This window comes from Mixophyes fleayi, chromosome 3 (assembly GCF_038048845.1).
Source record: "Mixophyes fleayi isolate aMixFle1 chromosome 3, aMixFle1.hap1, whole genome shotgun sequence".
Lineage (NCBI taxonomy): Eukaryota > Metazoa > Chordata > Amphibia > Anura > Limnodynastidae > Mixophyes > Mixophyes fleayi.
Genome location: NC_134404.1, coordinates 187755356 through 187776132, shown reverse-complemented (window position 1 = coordinate 187776132; position 20777 = coordinate 187755356). Strand labels below are relative to the sequence as shown.

General features: G+C 39.4%; 1 protein-coding gene across 1 annotated transcript in view; it reads right to left on the bottom strand.

Annotated features, from left to right (window-relative positions):
* The window catches only part of LOC142144265 (uncharacterized), a 109378-nt gene that overhangs the window by 36468 nt on the left and 52133 nt on the right, over positions 1-20777 (bottom strand). Inside the window, exons 23-28 of the mRNA XM_075202890.1 lie at positions 19186-19329; positions 17449-17672; positions 15984-16122; positions 14340-14460; positions 11554-11663; positions 10892-11041 (exon numbers count right to left, since the gene is read on the bottom strand). Coding sequence (XP_075058991.1) covers positions 10892-11041; positions 11554-11663; positions 14340-14460; positions 15984-16122; positions 17449-17672; positions 19186-19329 — 888 coding nt within the window. The remainder of the gene's footprint in view (positions 1-10891; positions 11042-11553; positions 11664-14339; positions 14461-15983; positions 16123-17448; positions 17673-19185; positions 19330-20777) is intronic.

Here is a 20777-nt window from a genome sequence, read left to right as displayed (position 1 = left end):
ATGCGGTAGTTAGTGTCAAAAGAAAAGAGTGCTGGGTAATAGGAAACTGCAATTGGCATGATGATGATTGCTATCTTATCCTTCACTGGTCAAGAAGTCTCCAGCAGAGAACTAAACAGAAGTTCCTGCTTCAACTGATGAAGGGAACGAGGTTGTCATATTGTGAAATTAGGAATAGGGACAGTGGCAGGTACAAGTGACAGCTGGCCTATGGTACCTTCAGCAGAGTACAGATAAGGAACTGTGGGCCATAACAGGGTCCTGTACTACATCTGACTGCAGTACACATTGAAAGAGAAATTATTTGCATTTGCTGGCACAACACAGGGAGGTAGGTGAATGTGGTCGATAACAAGTGGCTATTCCGACTTCTGACACTGGACCTCGAGCTGAGACATGAAATGCATCATTGTTAGAGAAGCAGGGGATCTTAATTATTAATGTAGACCAGAGGAAGTTAGTTGGGTTGCCTCCTGAGAGTCCCATTTTATGCACTGATTGGAATACCACAGTAGGTATAGTCTCACAAGAAAGGGTAACAAGTGTTCAAACAAGGACAGAGAATGGGGATTTAACAAAAGATCAGTGTTTGGAGGGGCAATTAGGTCACTTTACAGCTTGGCTTAGTAGCACAAGTAGCAAGGAATGTGCTTGAGGATGGAGTGGGTAGCGAGCAGAGACCGCAGGTCTCAGATGATAATTATAGGGAGGACTATGTGTGTTTAGCTCCACTACTAGGCTTGCATCTAGCAACAGAAATAAAGGAAAGAATGCAGAAGGGGGAATATATAGTTATTGTAACTTTGCTTCCTTTATTTACAGACTTAGGGCTAGATTTACTAAGCTGCGGGTTTGAAAAAGTGGGGATGTTGCCTATAGCAACCAATCAGATTCTAGCTTTCATTTATTTAGTACCTTCTACAAAATGATAGCTAGAATCTGATTGGTTGCTATAGGCAACATCCCCACTTTTTCAAACCCGCAGCTTAGTAAATCACACACCGGCTATATATCGGCAGGATAGATGTATTGTCAGTCATTAATATGACATTGGCAATGTGCATTTACAGGTAGTAGTGGAGAGGGCGATTTGATTAGGAGCAGAGGCCAATTTAAGGAGTGAAATGGCCCCTTTGTGGTTGATAAGGGGATGGGGTTCAATATCTGTCCTTGAAAAAAGTGGGACTGAATGGTTATATATGTGGGGTATACCAGGAACCATCCTGGAGGGGTTTCTGTACCACAGTCACCAGGACAGAGCGTCAGATGGCCAGCAGGATGGGTACAGTACACATGACCCTTGTATTTTTTCTATGGTTATCACATGGACAAAGCATCACGTGGCCAGTTAATTGTACATGGATTTTGGTTACCCTGTCTTATGTTAGCAAAAGCGCCTTGGCGTGGCGGATGGCTTAAACATACATTTGCAAATGTGTGCAACAAAGACTTTTGCATTTTTATCTACAGTAGAAATGGCAGATCTGTTGCTGGCTATAGCAGTGTGCTGGGGGAAAAAATGTTGTGTGTATGTTCCTTGCAGGATAACCCCACCCTTTCAAGCACCTGTTATGGCCTATAAATTGATTTGAGCAGCTTCCACTTCTGTATTTGTCTGAGAGGCATGTTGGTGTCAGAAGCTGAGAGGGGGTACTGGCACTGAATTGCTGTTTGGAGGCTTCTGGGGTACCTCTTTGGTAAGTTGGCTCTCAATTTAAAAACACATATGTATGGCCCAAATATATGGGACTCTCATTGTTTAGAGTAGGACCATCCTATTAGCAAAAGCGCCTTGGTGTGGAGGATGGCTTAAACATACATTTGCAAATGTGTGCAACAAAGACTTTTGCATTTTTATCTACAGTAGAAATGGCAGATCTGTTGCTGGCTATCGCAGTGTTCTGGGGGAAAAAATGTTGTGTGTATGTTCCTTGCAGGATAACCCCACCCTTTCAAGCACCTGTTATGGCCTATAAATTGATCTGAGCAGCTTCCACTTCTGTATTTGTCTGAGAGGCATGTTGGTGTCAGAAGCTGAGAGGGGGTACTGGCACTGAATTGCTGTTTGGAGGCTTCTGGGGTACCTCTTTGGTAAGTTGGCTCTCAATTTAAAAACACATATGTATGGCCCAAATATATGGGACTCTCATTGTTTAGAGTAAGACCATCCTATTAGCAAAAGCGCCTTGGCGTGGCGGATGGCTTAAACATACATCTGCAAATGTGTGCAACAAAAACTTTTGCATTTTTATCTACAGTAGAAATGGCAGATCTGTTGCTGGCTATAGCAGTGTGCTGGGGGAAAAAAATGTTGTGTGTATGTTCCTTGCAGGATAACCCCACCCTTTCAAGCACCTGTTATGGCCTATAAATTGATTTGAGCAGCTTCCACTTCTGTATATACCAGGAACCATCCTGGAGGGGTTTCTGTACCACAGTCACCAGGACAGAGCGTCAGATGGCCAGCAGGATGGGTACAGTACACATGACCCTTGTATTTTTTCTATGGTTATCACATGGACAAAGCATCACGTGGCCAGTTAATTGTACATGGATTTTGGTTACCGGGCACAGGATCTGTGGCCCTTGAGGGCACTTGATTGCCCAACATGCCCATCCACTCCCATTAAGGTTAAAAGGTTGGAAATTTAAATAAAGACTGCGGTCATATTCGCTGCACTGTGTCATTTATTATGGGTTGACACTAGGGATGTGCACCGGCGACTTTTGAGGTCTCGTGTTTTGTGTTTTGGATCCGGATTTTCGTTATTTTTGAGGTTCGGATTTGTCTCGCAAAACACTTGACGAAAGGTCTCGGTTCGGATTTAAGGTATTGGATTCGGATTTTTTTTGAAAAAAACATAAAAAGTTTAAAAATCAAGTTTTTGGGCTTATTTTCACTCCTAGGCTATTATTAACCTCAATAACATTCAATAACAAGCATTTCCACTAATTTACAGTGTATTCTGAACACCTCACAATATAGTTATTAGTCCAAAACGTTGCAACAAGGTATCTTTCTGGACTGCGTAGAGGAGTGGGTCACCACAATATATATTAAAAACCCTGAACTTTTATGAATCGCACCAATAAATGTACCTGGACTGCGTAGAGGAGTGGGTCACCACAATATATATTAAAAACCCTGAACTTTTATGATTCGCACCAATAAATGTACCTGGACTGCCTAGAGGAGTGGGTCACCACAATATCTTAAAAACCCTGAACTTTTATGATTCGCACCAATAATTGTACCTGGACTGCGTAGAGGAGTGGGTCACCACAATATCTTAAAAACCCTGAACTTTTATGATTCGCACCAATAATTGTACCTGGACTGCGTAGAGGAGTGGGTCACCACAATATCTTAAAAACCCTGAACTTTTATGATTCGCACCAATAATTGTACCTGGACTGCGTAGAGGAGTGGGCACTGGGCACCACAATAAAATATATAAAAAACCTTCAACAGATCTGCATTACACTACACATACGGCTGCTCCTCCATCCTCTCCATCATATACATGTTGGAGTTTTAGCGTGTGACAACCTCTTGTTTTTGATAATGTCAGTGCATTTTGAATATTTTTCAATTTGCCCCACACCACTGAATGTACTTTATCTATGATACGCAATACGCATCTATCTATCTTGACTGCGTAGTGTGGTGGCCCTGGTACACAATTTGGTACCGAGGCCACAATATAATTAAAAAACCCTCCACGTGTCTGAATTCCACCAAACAAGTATCTGGACTGCATAGTGGGGTGGCCCCGGTACCCAATTTGATACCGGGGCCACAATACCTCCTCCAAACATGGTACAGACAATTCGTCATTGAGAGACCCCAGACAGACAGGGTCGAAGTGTTATTGTTTGACTTTGTAAACCCAAAAAAAGTCCCTGTTGCACATAGTCGTGCAATGAAGACTGACTTTTTCATTTAAAGACACGATCTTTAAAGTGTAGTGTTTGTAAGTCTAAGTCATATTATACTTTTGGTAAAATTGGTTTATTTTGTTCCTCTTTATGGTAATTAATTAGTAATAGAATTAAAGTAGGAAATAGAATTAAAGTATGAAATAGAATTAAAGTAGGAAATAGAGTGGTATAGAGTTGTAGTGTGGTATAGATAGAGTGGTCCACACAATATAATAATAAAACCCTCAACTGGTCTGAATTCCACCAAACAAGTATCTTGACTGCGTAGTGTGGTGGCCCCGGTACACAATTTGGTACCGAGGCCACAATATAATTAAAAAACCCTCCACGTGTCTGAATTCCACCAAACAAGTATCTGGACTGCATAGTGGGGTTGCCCCGGTACCCAATTTGATACCGGGGCCACAATACCTCCTCCAAACATGGTACAGACAATTCGTCATTGAGAGACCCCAGACAGACAGGGTCGAAGTGTTATTGTTTGACTTTGTAAACCCAAAAAAATGTCCCTGTTGCACATAGTCGTGCAATGAAGACTGACTTTTTCATTTAAAGGCACGATCTTTAAAGTGTAGTGTTTGTAAGTCTAAGTCATATTATACTTTTGGTAAAATTGGTTTATTTTGTTCCTCTTTATGGTAATTAATTAGTAATAGAATTAAAGTAGGAAATAGAATTAAAGTATGAAATAGAATTAAAGTAGGAAATAGAGTGGTATAGAGTTGTAGTGTGGTATAGATAGAGTGGTCCACACAATATAATAATAAAACCCTCAACTGGTCTGAATTCCACCAAACAAGTATCTGGACTGCGTAGTGTGGTGGCCCCGGTACACAATTTGGTACCGAGGCCACAATATAATTAAAAAATTGGGCATCAACTGTCACCGTTGTTTAATATCTGATACACCTAAATATGGACTGCACAGTGGAGTGGCCCCGGTAGTAAATTTGGTGCCGGGGCCACAATACCTCCTCCAACTTCCAAGTGTAGTGTTTATAAAGACACACAGCGTCGAAGTGTTATTATTAGTTGACTTTCTTAACCCTAAAATTGTCCCTGTTGCAAATATTCGTGCAATGGACAGTTACTTTTCTATTGAAAGACTCAAGCTTTCAAGTGTAGTGTTTATAAAATATAAACAACAATACAGTAGTTTTAGAGCACGTCAATACCTCTTGTTTTAAATTATGACACGGCATTTTACTTTTGGTTTAATTTCTTGAATTTTTTTACATTTGGTTTTACTTTTTGAACATGGCAAACGACTGTTGCTTGGTCATATAATGCAAAAAAAAAAGTTCCAAGATGGAATTGTCCTTGGGCCCTCACACCCACCCTTATGTTGTTGAAATAGGACATGCACACTTTAACAAACCAATCATTTCAGCGACAGGGCCTACCAAACAACTTTGGCTGAAATGATTGGTTTGTTTGGGCCCCCACACCAAAAAAGCTATTCATCTCTCCCTGTACAGACTAAACAGGCTCTACTGAGGCAAGATGTCGTCCTCATCCTCAACCTCTGATTCCTCTCCCCCTACAGTGTGTACTTCCTCCTCATCACACATTATCAATTCGTCCCCGCTGGACTCCACAACCACAGGTCCCTCTGTAGTATCTGGAGGGCAGTGCTGTACTTCATTGAGGAATTGATTATTCATTTTTATAAACATCATTTTTTCAACGTTGTGAGGAAGCAACCTCCTTCGCCGCTCACTGACCAGGTTCCCCGCTGCACTAAAAACTCTTTCCGAGTACACACTGGAGGGGGGACAACTCAGGTAAAATAGAGCCAGTTTGTACAGGGGCTTCCAAACTGCCTTTTTTTCCTGCCAGTAACAATATGGACTGTCTGACATGTCTACTTGGATGGTGTCAGCAAAGTAATCATCCACAATTTTTTCTATTGTGACAGCATCCAATGCAGCGAGAGTAGACATGTCTGCAATGGTTGGCAGGTCCTTCAGTCCGGACCAGATGTTATCAGCATCCCCGCCAGTGCCTCTTTTGGGAAAACTGAGCTTTTTCCTCGCAGCCATAGATGTGGAAGAAAATGAGGGTGGAGCTGTTGGCATGTCACGGTCCTCTTCAGAGGACAATCTCCTGACCAGCAGGTCTTTGCACCGCTGTAGACTTGTGTCCGCCAGAAACAGAGACACAACATACGCTTTAAACCGAGGATCGAGCACGGTGGCCAGAATGTATTCCTCTGACTTTAAAAGAGTGACCACCCTCGGATCCTGGCAAAGCGTACGAAGGGCTACATCCACAAGAGCTACATGCTTGGTGTAATCGCAATGGCTTACCAGCTCCTCCCTCACTTTCTCCAGCTGCTTCTGCAACAGCCTGATCAGGGGAATGACCTGACTCAAGCTGGCAGTGTCGGAACTGACTTCTCGTGTGGCAAGTTCAAATGGCTGCAGAACCTTGCACAACACGGAAATCAGTCTCCACTGCGCTTGACTGAGGCGCATCCCCACTCCTTTGCCTATGTCGTAGGTGGCTGTGTAGGCCTGAATGGCCTTTTGCTGCTCCTCCATCCTCTGCAGCATATAGAGGGTGGAGTTCCAGCGCGTCACAACCTCTTGTTTGAGGTGATGGCAGGGCAGGTTCATGCTTTTTTGATGTGCCTCTAGTCTGCGGTAGGCACTGGCTGAATGCCGAAAGTGTCCAGCAATTTTGCGCGCCACCGCAAGCATCTCCTGCACACCCCTGTCACTCTTGAGGTAATGCTGCACCACCAAATTAATGGTGTGGGCAAAACATGGGACATGCTGGAAATTGCCCATATTTAATGCCCGCACAATGTTACTGGCATTGTCTGACACCACAAATCCCCATGAGAGTCTAAGTGGGGTAAGCCACTGGGAGATAATTTCCCTCATTTTCTCTAATATGTTGTCAGCGTTGTGCCTCTTATTAAAGCCTGTAATGCACAATGTTGCCTGCCTTTGCATGAGCAGCCATTTTGTAGATGCTGCTACTGATGCAGCTGTTGCTGTTGCTGCGGAAGGGGATGCATCTACCCAGTGGGCTGTCACAGTCATATAGTCCTTCGTTTGCCCAGAACCACTTGTCCACATGTCCGTGGTTAAGTGGACAGTGGGTACAACCGCATTTTTAAGAGCACTGAGGACACTTGATCGTACTTCTCTGTACATTTTTGGTATCGCCTGCCTAGTGAAGTGGAATCTCGAGGGGATTTGGTACCGGGGACACAATACCTCCATCAACCCTCTAAATCCCACTCCACTGATGGCGGACACCGGGCGCACGTCTAACACCAACATTGCAGTTACAGCCGCAGTTATACGCTTTGCAATAGGGTGACTACTATCGTATTTGGTGGTCATGGCAAACGACTGTTGGACGGTCAATTGTTTTGTGAAAGACTTAGCGGTCTTACGACTTCCCCTCTGGGAAGATGACCGACTAACAGCAGCAACAGCAGCAGTGGCAGTAGTAGGCGTACCGCTGCAGGATTCCTCGGATGAATCCCGTATTGAGGAGGACTCAGTCTGGCTGCTGACTTGGGCTGCAGGACTGAATCTGATGGAGATTGTGGAGGAAGTTGACGAGGAGGGTGTTGCTGGTGTGTATCCAACTGGACCACGGGATTTAGGTGTCCCTGTACCGATGAGGGTCCTAGCCCCAGTTCCTGAACTAACCACTGAACTATGAAGGTTATTCAGGTGACGTATAAGGGAGGATGTTCCTAGGTGGGCAAGATCCTTACCCCTGCTTATTTGAGCTTTACATAAGCTACATATTGCCATACATTGGTTGTCTGGATTTGGATAAAAATAACTCCAGACCGAAGAGGTGCATTTTTTGGTCTTCTGACCAGGCATGACGATGGGCTTTTTCATCCCATGGACATCAGCTGTTTCCCCCCCTGGTGCCTCATTTACAATAACCACATCACCATCCTCATCATCAAGTTCCTCCACAGCGCCAGCTACATCATCAATAGCCTCCTCCCGAGCCACCTCTTCCCGTACAGTGATGGGAAGGTCAGGCTTGACAACCACCAACACCCTTGGACTCGCCTTGGGGATTTGTGATAATTTCTCTTTAGAAGGCAGAGTTGTTTGCTGTTTTGTTGCTGACAGCATAACTCTCTTCAATTTTTTGTAGGGGGGGGGAGGAGGAGGAGGGCTAAGATCCGTGGGTGAAGCTGAACCACTAGTCATGAACACGGGCCAGGGCCTAAGCCGTTCCTTGCCACTCCGTGTCGTAAATGGCATATTGGCAACTTTACGTTTCTCCTCAGATGATTTTAAGTTTCTCTTTTTGCTACTTTTTCTTAACTTGGGCTTTTTGGATTTTACATGCCCGGTACTATGAGATTGGGCATCGGGCTTGGAAGACGACGTTGATGGCATTTCATCGTCTATGTCATGACTAGTGGCAGCAGCTTCAGCATTAGGAGGAAGTGGGTCTTGATCTTTCCCTACTTTATCCTCCAAATTTTTGGTCTCCATTATATGTAGCACAAGATACTGCAGAATGTGTGAACTTGGTAATATTGCAGTACCAATGGACTTAAACTGCTGGATTGGTTTTGCAAATTTGGTTATAATTATTATATATTTTTTTTTTTTTAAATTTTTTATTTTTTTTTACTTTTTTTTTATTTTTAAAAAACTTGGGAATAGTGGGGAAATAACTATGCCCTTAGAAGCACAGAGCACAGGACACAGCACCACTGGACTGAACAGGACACGGCACAGGACCCAGCAGCACTACGGAACTCAGCAGGACAGAGCACAGGACACAGCACCACTGGACTGATACTGCAGAATGTGTGAACTTGGTAATATTGCAGTACCAATGGACTTATAAATTATAATGCTGGATTGGTTTTGCAAATTTGGTTATAATTATTATATATTTTTTTTTTTTTAAATTTTTTTTTTTTTTTTACTTTTTTTTTATTTTTAAAAAACTTGGGAATAGTGGGGAAATAACTATGCCCTTAGAAGCACAGAGCACAGGACACAGCACCACTGGACTGAACAGGACACGGCACAGGACCCAGCAGCACTACGGAACTCAGCAGGACAGAGCACAGGACACAGCACCACTGGACTGATACTGCAGAATGTGTGAACTTGGTAATATTGCAGTACCAATGGACTTTTACTGCTGAATGTGTGAACTTGGTAATATTGCAGTACCAATGGGCTTATACTGCAGGATTGGTTGTGCAAATTTTGTGGTAATTAAAAAATATTAAAGTAGTTTTTGGTATTTTTTAAAAAAACTTTTTTTTATTTTTTTAAACACAGGGGAATATTGGGGAAATAACTATGCCCTTAGAAGCACAGAGCACAGGACACAGCACCACTGGACTGAACAGGACACAGCACAGGACCCAGCAGCACCACTGACCTCAGAAGGACAGAGCACAGCACACAGCACCACTGGACTGATACTGCAGAACACAGCACAGCACAGCACAGCACAGCACAGAACTAAACAGCACAGAACTAAACAGCACAGAGGACCACCTAACACACCCTCCCTCTACCCTGATCAATGCCCGAGTGAAGATGGCGGCGACTAGCGGGGAATTTATAGGATCCGAGTATCGCGAGATCCGACAATGGGGTTATGAGTCAGAGCCTCAGTTTCACTTTTGAATTTGGCGCCAATACCCGGATCTGTCTCGGATCCGACTCGGATCCGCAACGTTCGGGTGGGCTCGGATTTCATAAATCCGAGTGCGCTCATCCCTAGTTGACACTATAATAATTTTCGGTAAAGAGGGACAGATAGCTTCCCTGTCCAAGGTCATGTATCTATCAATGTGAATGCTGGTGCACTTAGGAGAGTTCTCAGTTGTAGTCTGCAAGAGAGACTTATATGATATACAGATACGCTTTTCTGCTCTCATGATTTGGTACATTGATAACCACTAACTCAGTTATTAAATTTACTAAACAACATGGATGCCTCTGTTATATTTTCCTATACAGATTAAATACCTGAGAAGCATCAGGTGGCTTCAGAAGGTCACATTGTTATTTAGCTATTAACAGCAGGTAGATGACGTGGTAGAGGGGCACCCACAGTTTGATCAAAATGTGCACTAAGAATCTCATGTTTATTCTAGAAGTCATAATATAGAGTTTATATTACTGCAAAGGTTAACATGTATCCATCTCTAATCAGGAATAAATATGTGCTAAAAGTGTGCAACTGAATTTGGGTTTTAAATTGTATACCATATTTTCAGTAAGCGCAACGTAGCACCTCTAATATAGTTGGAATATATATATATATATATATATATATATATATATATATATATATATATATTCCATTATATATACACACACACACATACATATATATATACACACACACACACACACACACACATATATATATATATATATATATATATACACACACACACATATATATATACACGTATATATATATATATATATACACACATTCATACACACACACACGCACAACATATATATACACACACACAGCAGCTGAAGAGATTGAAAGAGGAAACTTGAGACCAAGTATAAAAGAGAGATTGAGGAGAAGAATTAGGAATTGGGGATACAGGACATATCCATATTGCCCTTGACATAGTGAGGCTTTTTTAAACTCATAATCTAAAAGTGCATCTATTTTGCTTTAATTTGAAGAACTTAAATTAAACAGATTAAAAACAATAACAATCATACAATGTAATAACAACCAGTTTCATACTAAGCAGACAAGGAGTGGGTCTGAATTACTTCTATTTTTATAAGCAAGCTGACTGTTCAGAGAAAATATTACACATCACTTGGATATTTAACTTAACAAGCTGCACTTATAAATGCATATCCTTTCAGTGAATTGTAATTCTGTTGTTTGAAAAATAAACATGTACACGTTCCAAATATTGTTCTCAGTGGTGCATTAACGGACATACCTGCTCTTTCTGGTACAGCAACTGATGCTCTTGTTGAAGAAGATTTTCATAAAATGTAGAGTAGGATTCAAAGTTACTCTGTTCTCTCGCCATGATGTCACAAGCCAGAGATGTAAGACAATGTTTTAAATGTTCCTTACGGAAAGTCACCTATGATAGTGGTAACAATCTTTTTAGCAAAGCCAGCTATTACTGCCAGCACAAATAACATCCAAGAACACCCATGAGAGCTCCTACTAAGTAAAGACAAACAGAAAGGCTTTATATAATAATCACAATAATAATAATTTAAATTTCACAGACAAGAAAATAATAATTAATTATAAAAAGCTGAATTCCCTAAGATAAAACAGGTATGACAACCCAGTAGTCTGTTGCTATACAGAAATATATTACTGCAATTGTGTAATTGGCCCTTTATGGTCTATGACAACTGAATTATATCAACCCCCAGCCATTATTTTGAGCAATGGTTAGATATAGGTTCCTGGTGTATGATGTTTTTAGCATCCTCTCCTACCATTCATCATCACCATTTATTTATTTATATAGCGCCACTAATTCCGCAGCGCTGCACACAGAACTCATTTACATCAGTCCCTGCTCCATTGAAGCTTACAATCTAAATCAATTTGTCATCCTAACAAAGGCCACAATGTTACCTCTGTAGAGCTGTTCTGGTGTTCACTCATTAGCCGCTGCACAAATCTTTCAACAATTTGTGGCCTAACAGGTGAGAAGTTTTCCTTCATGACTGGTTTCTTCCAGAGCTCTACATACAAACATAAATCAGGCAAACTGAAACATTTTTGTTGTGTTGGTGTAATGCTATTTTTTTTTTTTTTACAAAGTGTATAAACAGTAATGTACTAAATATTGTACAAATATGCCAACTTGGAGCTGTCACATTCAAAAATGAAAGTAAAACATAATACAATAAGCTTGGTTTGAAAGACACCTCTAAAGTTCTGAGTTCCAGTTCTATGACGTTTGATAAAGTTCTAGGGTTCTAATCTTTTTTATAATTTGGACCCTATAAAAAGTAAAAACTGCTTGATATAAGGGGGGGAGAGAAATAATTTATTTATAGGAGTACAGCTTAGTTTTGTCTGTTTGCTAAAGCCAGAAACTTAATAAGCAACAAACCCACCCACCCATATGTTAAAAGTTTCCCAGCTGCATCATCATAGCTCATTAGTGAATGAAAGCGGCTCATTAGCCATTGCCAAAGCCGCACTCCACCTCTGAATTGGTGTTTACTAGTGCGCCTCTCCCCATAGCAGGAGCCTCCGGTGCTCTCACAGACTCTGCTGGAAAAAAATCAATTGTTTCTGCCAACTTTCTAAGATGCATTTTTCTAGTAGATAAGTCGATAAAATCTGTATTTCTGTCACATGCATAAAAATAACCCAACAGTTTCCTCGCCACATACTAACTTAGGTAACATTCAATATAGCTGCAGCAGCTGGCATATGATGTATATTTTAATCCCATTCTGTATTGAATTATAATTACTTGTAAAACAAGAACATTATTATAGGTCGCATTTTGTGAATATTCATGGTGAGGCAGATTTTTATTTATGATTCTTCTTTTCTTTTTTCTTTTTAAAGAGACAGGACCAAGGCCAAATTAAGAGTGCCCATGGTACAATGCAATTCTTTCACTCATCCTACCATCCACCTGCCCACCACCACAGAACAGTAAAACAGCACAGCATTCATGCCCCAAGTGAAATAACACCCCTGAAAATAGTAACACAGTATCCACCTAAAATGTGAAAGTCAGCAAGCCCTCAAACAGTGAACAGTCAGCATATGCAAAGCATAGAAACAAATATTAAAGCCTCCCAAGAAGCATTGATGTCACACATTAGAAAGAGCATGGACACACTAAGGCTATGTACCCATTAGCTTTTAAAATGTTCTTGTAAATGTATATGAAAATAAAAATCAATTTACCAAATGGGACCATAAATATTTGCACTTTCACACGCGCTTAACTTGCATTGTGTTATTTTGAACGCATCTTGTTCAATTTCAGTGCATTAACAAACGTATTATTAAATACATTCATCTCATACTGTGTAGCAAATGGGGTTTATGTGCCTGTTAACAAGCATTCAAACACATTTCAAAAGCCAATGGGTATGTAGCCTAAAGCAAGAACTGCACCATATATTGAACTGGAACTGGACGTTAACCCTAGCATTGCTATTACAAATGTAAAAATAGAGTGAAAAAATACATTTGCATACCTCCCTACCCTTGTCATATATACCCTCACTCTCTTTCTTTGTTACACATGACTAAATCACAAACCATTATCACATATGACATACAGGTTCTATTCCATTGCCAAATATGCACTCCCCATTCCCCCCATGTCACACATGCTCCCTGGGCACCACAATTCTTCCCTTGTTCTACATTCTCATCTTGTCAACCACTCTTCCATGTAAAGTAATTCTCTAACACCCCACTTTCCTATAATTAGTTATCTCCCTAGATCATGAGTTACAGAGTACAATGGTCCACATGTTGTGCAACAATGGGGCAATTTTCTTCACCTGATTTGAACCCTTCTAAAATTAATACAGTGTTTGAGTTCTAAATTAGAACTTGAACACCAGCGTTTTATTCTTCAAATCTTTCTCAAAATAGTTCTGATGACACCACATAAACCTGCTCTTTCTGTTCTTAAGTAGAAGTAGAGCATATGTACCATACACCACATATATGAGCTATGAAGGAGTCAAAGTTGTGAAGCTATAGTCCTTAGATAAGAGTCCTTTTTTAAATATACGGTTTATATATAAACACTCCATTCAAATAATTATGTTGTCTGCTCCACCCCAGCAGGAGACACTAGAAACATCAGGAGACATCCATTTGACTATTCACTTATTTATGAACTTTCTCAACCTAAAAAATGTGATATTTCTATATACGATTATGAGGTGCTTTAGATATGACATTGGACTCCACATTTTAAGACTGGTGCAACCACTTGGGGGGCTTAGTATGGATTACTCAAACCATAAAACCATTTTGACTTTCCCCTAATAACAGCTGATGGCAGAGCTGCACAATGTAGTGTATATGAGCAGTTGCACAAAAGTCAATGTGAATCCATGTTTTGCGGGAAGATAAGCAGAACAAAGACACAAGAGTATGGAAAACCAGCAATGGTTCATTTGGAGCACCAGGTAACCCCTCTGGTCAAAGGTGGAATTGTAAGGATTTTTATGAGAAAAACAAAATTGTGAGTTGTGTAATTGAAAGTGTAAAACAAAGATACATACATTTTTTATACTTGAAAATATACCTTTTTTTTCCCCCTTACTTCCACTCCAACAGATAAAACAAATATCAGCTTGATATAAGTAGAGTGAAACATATGGGTTATATAGGATTGTACGAGTTATGGAGGATTTCACAGTTCCTACCAGTTGGAACACCTCTTCCTTCTCTTGCTCTCTCAGACATCACCAGTGTCATCTCCTTGGCAATTTTCTTCTGCACATCATGAATCATATCACTCTCAAAAATTTCCATTATTTTCTGAATCTACGATTAAACACAAAGTAAACACAACAGATATCTTATTTATAATTACTAACATGAGGACTTCGACCAACAAATTAACCCCACTAATTCTGGACCCAGCAGGAAAAGATAAGTGGTAAAATTTAATGCATCACTAACTACACCCATGAAAAATTGCAACAAGAACACATAAGGCCTGGCCTGGTAAATAAACTCATTTCACCCTCTGGCAACTGTAGACTGGAAGGCAGACCGAGAGACAACAGTGACAGAGCAAAACAATTAAAAAAATATTGAGCTTATTATAATTGCATTTAATTAATTCCCAGTGATTATACCTGTGTCTCCTTCCTTATTCCTCTTACTCCACCTAATAAAAAGCATTCCTGAAAGAGTGTACTTTTTCTTTGTTGTCTCATTCTAGTTGGGGAATTGGTGACACTCCCTCTTTCCAGATACAAGCGGAGCAGTAGACATTGACAGCAATTTTTTTTTTTTTATAAATTCTTTATTTATCAGGAAGAGAAAATACAACAATGCACCTTATCGATGAAGCAACATAAATATGCATATAGTTACATTTAATACAGTAATATGTTGTCAGCGTAACATATGCAAGATCTAGATGATAGAGGTCCATCTGTCAATAAATACAATAAAGCAAGCAAACCAACTCTGTTTCCTCTTTCTCTCTTTTTTTTTTTTTGTATGAATCAAAATGAACACAATTTGACACAGATGAAGAAAAGAAAAAGAAGGGGGGCTGACAAAGATAGGAATAGGGGAAAAACAGGAGGAAAATAGGAGGAAAGAAGGTAAGGGGCTCTTCGAATTATCTTCAAATATTCTCGCGGTGAATGTTGGTAACTGTCAGATCATATCCCTGGAAAGGTGAGGGGTCTACCTATTTAAATTGCCTTGTATAGGAATTAAAGGGGGTACATTTTTAAATGTGTATCCCTCAATCGGTCGAGGTTGGAGTACAAAGAAGGGTCTTAAATTCTTCTGTTTCCTTAAACTCCAACCAGCTAAACCAGATGGCCGTGAAATCTGAGTATTTGTCATTTACAGAAAGAATAATATCATCCATTGACATGTAAAATTCCACTCTGTTGAACCAATCCTTAATTGAAGGGGGGGATCGAAATCTCCAGTGCATTGGAATAACTGCTCTAGCTGCATTGTTTAAGTGTTTTAAAAGTGAATTCTTGTATTTAGATGAGGGAATATTAGAAAGAGATAGTAGCCAAAAATCCGGATCAACAGGAACTTCGTGAACAACAATAGTCTTAGAGAGCCTAATAACTTCATCCCAAAAGGGAGTAATACGAGGACATTCCCACCATATATGCACCAAAGAACGAAAAGCTCCATTACATCTCCAGCATAATGAGCACATCTGAGGATGATATTTATGTAATTGACAGCAATTTTGACGGAGCACCTTATATTATTATACTTAAAATGAGTCTGAAAATACATGTACAGTATATCCGACATTTTGAAGACTTTGGCATCTGAATTTAATAAAGAATGATTCTTACCTGTCGAACTCTAATTTCAATCTTAGAAGCTCCTTTGGGAGGAAGGACAACTTGAGACCTAAGAGTTAGCCCTTCAAACTCCTCTTCTTTGCCCATTTTCCGGGCAAAGGCTTTCATGGTAGGATAAAAGATTTCATCTCTACAACAAAAAACCCTTAATTACATAAAGTTTTATGAAAATATATTAAAACATGCAGAATCCTAAACATATTTATACATTTCACACCAAGTCCTCTTAATCCTACTTCCAGAGTTGCACTGGAATTGGTTGTAAGAAACTTGCATTATGTAATCGTCCCATTGTAAAGGTGCCTTTGGGAGGAAACAATAATCTAACTCCTTTGTCTGTGCTCCCTCGTAAAGAAATAACTAACGATACTCTAATCTCATTTTGATTCATGTGTTCAGATAGCACCAAAATAGATTGTATAGACTGTTATAAATGAAAAAGTGGTTAGCCGATGTTCTCCCCAAGCTTCTTTTTATTTTAGAGACATTGCCAAATCTGAGAAATGGTAGGACGGAGAAAAATATAGCAGCCAGAATACAATAAATTATTCTTACATATATATGTTTCTAGGAAACAAAATGAAATAAAAAGTGATAGAAATTAGGACTTTACAATGATGGTTTTATGTGTAACATCATGCACATTTACCTGTTCAGTCTAAAATCTTACAATGCTCATGCAAAGAATTTGCATGGACACACTTCCTAAAGCAGAAATTGGGCATGTTTATGTGTTCAGTCACAGACAAATAGGCACACATGAACCAGAATGCTGAAGTTTTAAATTTGTTTTTAATCGTTGTTGAAATCGTTAAGAATATCACATCGGGAGACATTTTCTGTACTGTGTACCCAGGATAATTCAACCATTAAATGACCTGGGGCTCAATACAAGTAATTGGAAAAGGACTTAATACAGTAGGACTCCTTTAACCCAAGGAGTCTGACTTGGATCAGCTCTCTAAGAACTAAATTAGAAGAAATTCAAGCACAGTTTCTTTTCATAGTTGAGCTTACAATTTAGTTTGTTTGTATTAAGGTAACAAGAAGTTGACATGTGAATCCACAATCAATATTGAAAACTACAGCTATAACGGCAAATGTAGCTGCCAGAGAGCCTGTATGTACAAGGGCTTGGCAGTATCTGGGTCTCTTGGATTGGCTGAAAGAGATAGCAAAGAAAGACAACATTGGCTAGTGGCTGTGGCTATAGACTTCCACCACCATCTCAATGTGTGCAGCCATGACTACGATTATCACCCTGCAATAATGTACAGAGAGAGATGTGTCCCAGGCATCTCATGTCATTAGTTCAAAAATGGAAGTCCAGGGGATAACAATAGCTGCAGCCTTCAGTCAGCACTTTCTGTTCTCTTACTATAGCCATAGCTATGTCATTGACAGCAAAAGTGACATTGTTGTAGGGTCAATGCTAAACCATTCCTTTTATACTCACCTATACAGCTCACAAAACTGTCTATAGAGTCGAACAGTATTAATCTCCTCCACTCGAAGTTTCAATTTTCCCCACTTCTCTTTAAACACTTCTAATTGCTTCCATAAGATTAGAAAGCATCTTAGCAGTTTGTATTCTGAGATTGGATCTTGAGAGACTGGCTCCAGTTTCACTGCTCCGTTCAAAGGCTGTTCTTCACTTACAGGAGATAACTCATCTTGTGTCTAGAGATGGATCCCAATTTGAACAGTGTTATTATGGAGTATCATATCTAAGCAATTGCCTATGCCAACATTCTTAAATGTCCATACATTGGGCCTGATTCATTAAGGAAAGTTAAGCAAATAAATGAGTACGTTTTCTTACACATGTTTTCTGGACAAAACCATGTTGCAATGCAAGGAGTGCACATTAGTTTATTATTTTGCACATAAGAAATATACTGGCTGTTTTTTATGTAGCATACAAATAATTGATAGCTTATTTCTATACTGAAATTTAAAGTTGATCTAGGACCTGCCCTACCCCAAATATAAATCTTCCATCACATTTTAAATTTACCTCCCCCTTCAATGCAACATGGTTTTGCCTTACTTACTTACTTTTGCTTAACTTTCCTTAATGAATCAGGCGCTTATTACCAAGTATAAATACACTGAATAACTTCAGCACTATTTACATTTACTCAATTTTACCAACAATACAGCATATTTATAATAGAGAAGTTTATGGGGCTATTCGCTAAAAAGTATAGACCGAAAATGGAGAAAAAGGTGACTTTCACAGTGTTACTTAATGCTGTTAAGCAATGTTCTATAAAAGGTACGCCATGTTATATTTGTTTTCAAGTTATATAGGTTAAAGTGTTTGATAATTAAGCAAAATGGGTGTGATTTAATTTAATACAATTATCTTTATAAAATGCACAGAAAACCATAAAAAATTGTATTAGTGTTCTGGGTGGGAAAACACTTTCATAAGCAACTTTTTTAAATTGCAAAAAGAAAGATTTGTAAATGACTTAATGTAGTCAAGTTACTTTAAAAAGGAAAAGAAAAATGTTTTATTTATAAAAATTACTTTTTGTATGCCATTAAAAGGAGTTTCCTACTTTAAATATGAATTTGACTAATCTCCTCCCTTTCCAAGTCTGTATCAGTAAAGATCCTGGCTATATGTAAGTTCTAGGACCCTGCTAAACACAGCAAAAGGAGGTTCTTCTAAAGAAAGGGGCACCCACCAAAGCATTATTATATGGTAGCGAGAAGATTCATATTTTAAGTAGAAACCTCCTTTAATATTCATTTAAAATAAGAAAACATAACAAAGAAAAATCACTCTTACACACTTTTATAGACTATGGAATAACACTCCCTAAGAGTACACATTTTGTTTATCCATTTAAATACTTAATCTTTATAGAATAACCCTGTAAATGAATGATGTACAAATGGTAGAGTCCTACATTTTTTAATTTATATGTAACATTTTCCATAAAATCTAAAATCTATGATTCTCTGCAGACCTACAATTATAAATTTAAACAAATCTATAAATAGTTTCTAAATTACTGCTTTGAATGTAAACATCATAGCAATTTTCCATATAGAATAAGAGAAAGGTTTTGTGCTGCAAAAACTTTTCAAAGCAACACATTTCAAACCCTACATGCAACTGTGCAGTGCTGCTGCAGAAAATAATAGTAATCATTTTATAAACCTTTTGTTTCTATCTCACCTGTTTGGATTCCAGGTCACCTTCAATAGTGAATGAAATAAACTTATAATTGCCTTGAAGGATGTCCTCCATTAAAAGATGCAACCCGACAAGCTCTCCTTGAGCTACACTGCGTTCTTGATCAGTCATGTCACACAGACACAGCTGGGAGATAGGCAAAGATATGTATAAACGTATTAGCATTTTATATGTCACTTTGATATCCACTATAAGGTGCCAAGATTGATCACCACCACAAACATATGTAGGAACATTTACTAAATTGTCAGTTCTTTTCGTTTCAGATCTCTTTGGATAATCTGGTATAATTGTAATAGTTTTGCCTAGGGGTGGAACAGTGCATCTCTGGGTCCCATAGTAAAATTTGGGTAAGGGCAAGGTGATGCCACTCTATCCTCCCTGTCCCGCACTCTATCAAAAGAGCAGAGCAGGTCTACGAGGTTAACAAAAGTAGTCTCTGTAATTGTTGCAAAATTGTGTCACAGCGGATGTCATATGTCTCAAAAAAGTCTTAACTCTAAGCTTCAGGACTGAAGTACCACTGTAAGGATAAGAACACTTTTCATGTGGGAAACTAGCAACAATTGTGCATAAATATTTTGTATATAGAGTTGTAAAAGGAAATACTCATTTTATAACCTCAAATGGTACAGTTAAATGCGCAAAATCTAAAATTGGTTCCCCCCTCACATTTAATCACCACTAATAATACCCACCAAATAGAGGTTTTATCATTGCTGCTTCTCCCCTAGAATGATGGTGACCAGTCAAAGCAATATGTCTTCCAACTTGGTGGCAGCCAGGGCTTAAATCTAGCTGCTGAGCTCATGGGAATGCCACAGTAGCCACCAGCCTACTTTTAGGACCCTATCCTGGATGCAGGACAGTGTCTGATGATAACAACAACAACCCCATTACCAGCAGTTTGGGTCAGCCTGGCCACACATAATATAATGTAGGGCCTGTTTAAGCTCAAGCGTAGTGTTAGTGACTCTAATCTGCTTCCTTGGTTATATGGCTTGAGGAAATTACATTAATCCAGCAACCTAACAGTGGAGATAACAACCCATGGACCTACAATCTAGCATACTGAGAGAAAGGACAATACCAATAGCCCCCAGACTTAGGCTAGAGGTTATAACCCATGTGCCGCTTCTGTGGTAAAAAAATGTAAGTCTAGACATAGCATTTAATACCATCTTAAGGGTTTTACCCACACCATTAGGAGTTCGCTTACAGTGCATCTATACTTTTATAAGGGTCTTTAAGACCCCTTACCAATATACATTTGTAGAAAAAAGAGGATTTTTGTACTCCCCGTAAATTACGTTTCTCTTAACCCATTTGGGGGACACTGCTAACCATGGGGTATATTTACAGTGAGTACAAAAATCCTCTTTTCTCTTGCACAGCCATTTGGGGGACACTGCTCACCTTTGGAATGTTCCAAAGCTGCTTCTATGGGTGGGATCGTGCAGAATGTGCTGCATGCAAAACTTTTTGACCAAAACTACTGTCTTTGGAGGATGAAGACGTTGAAGCAATAGAATCTGGTGAACGTGTGGACAGAGGACCAAGTAGCAACTGGACAC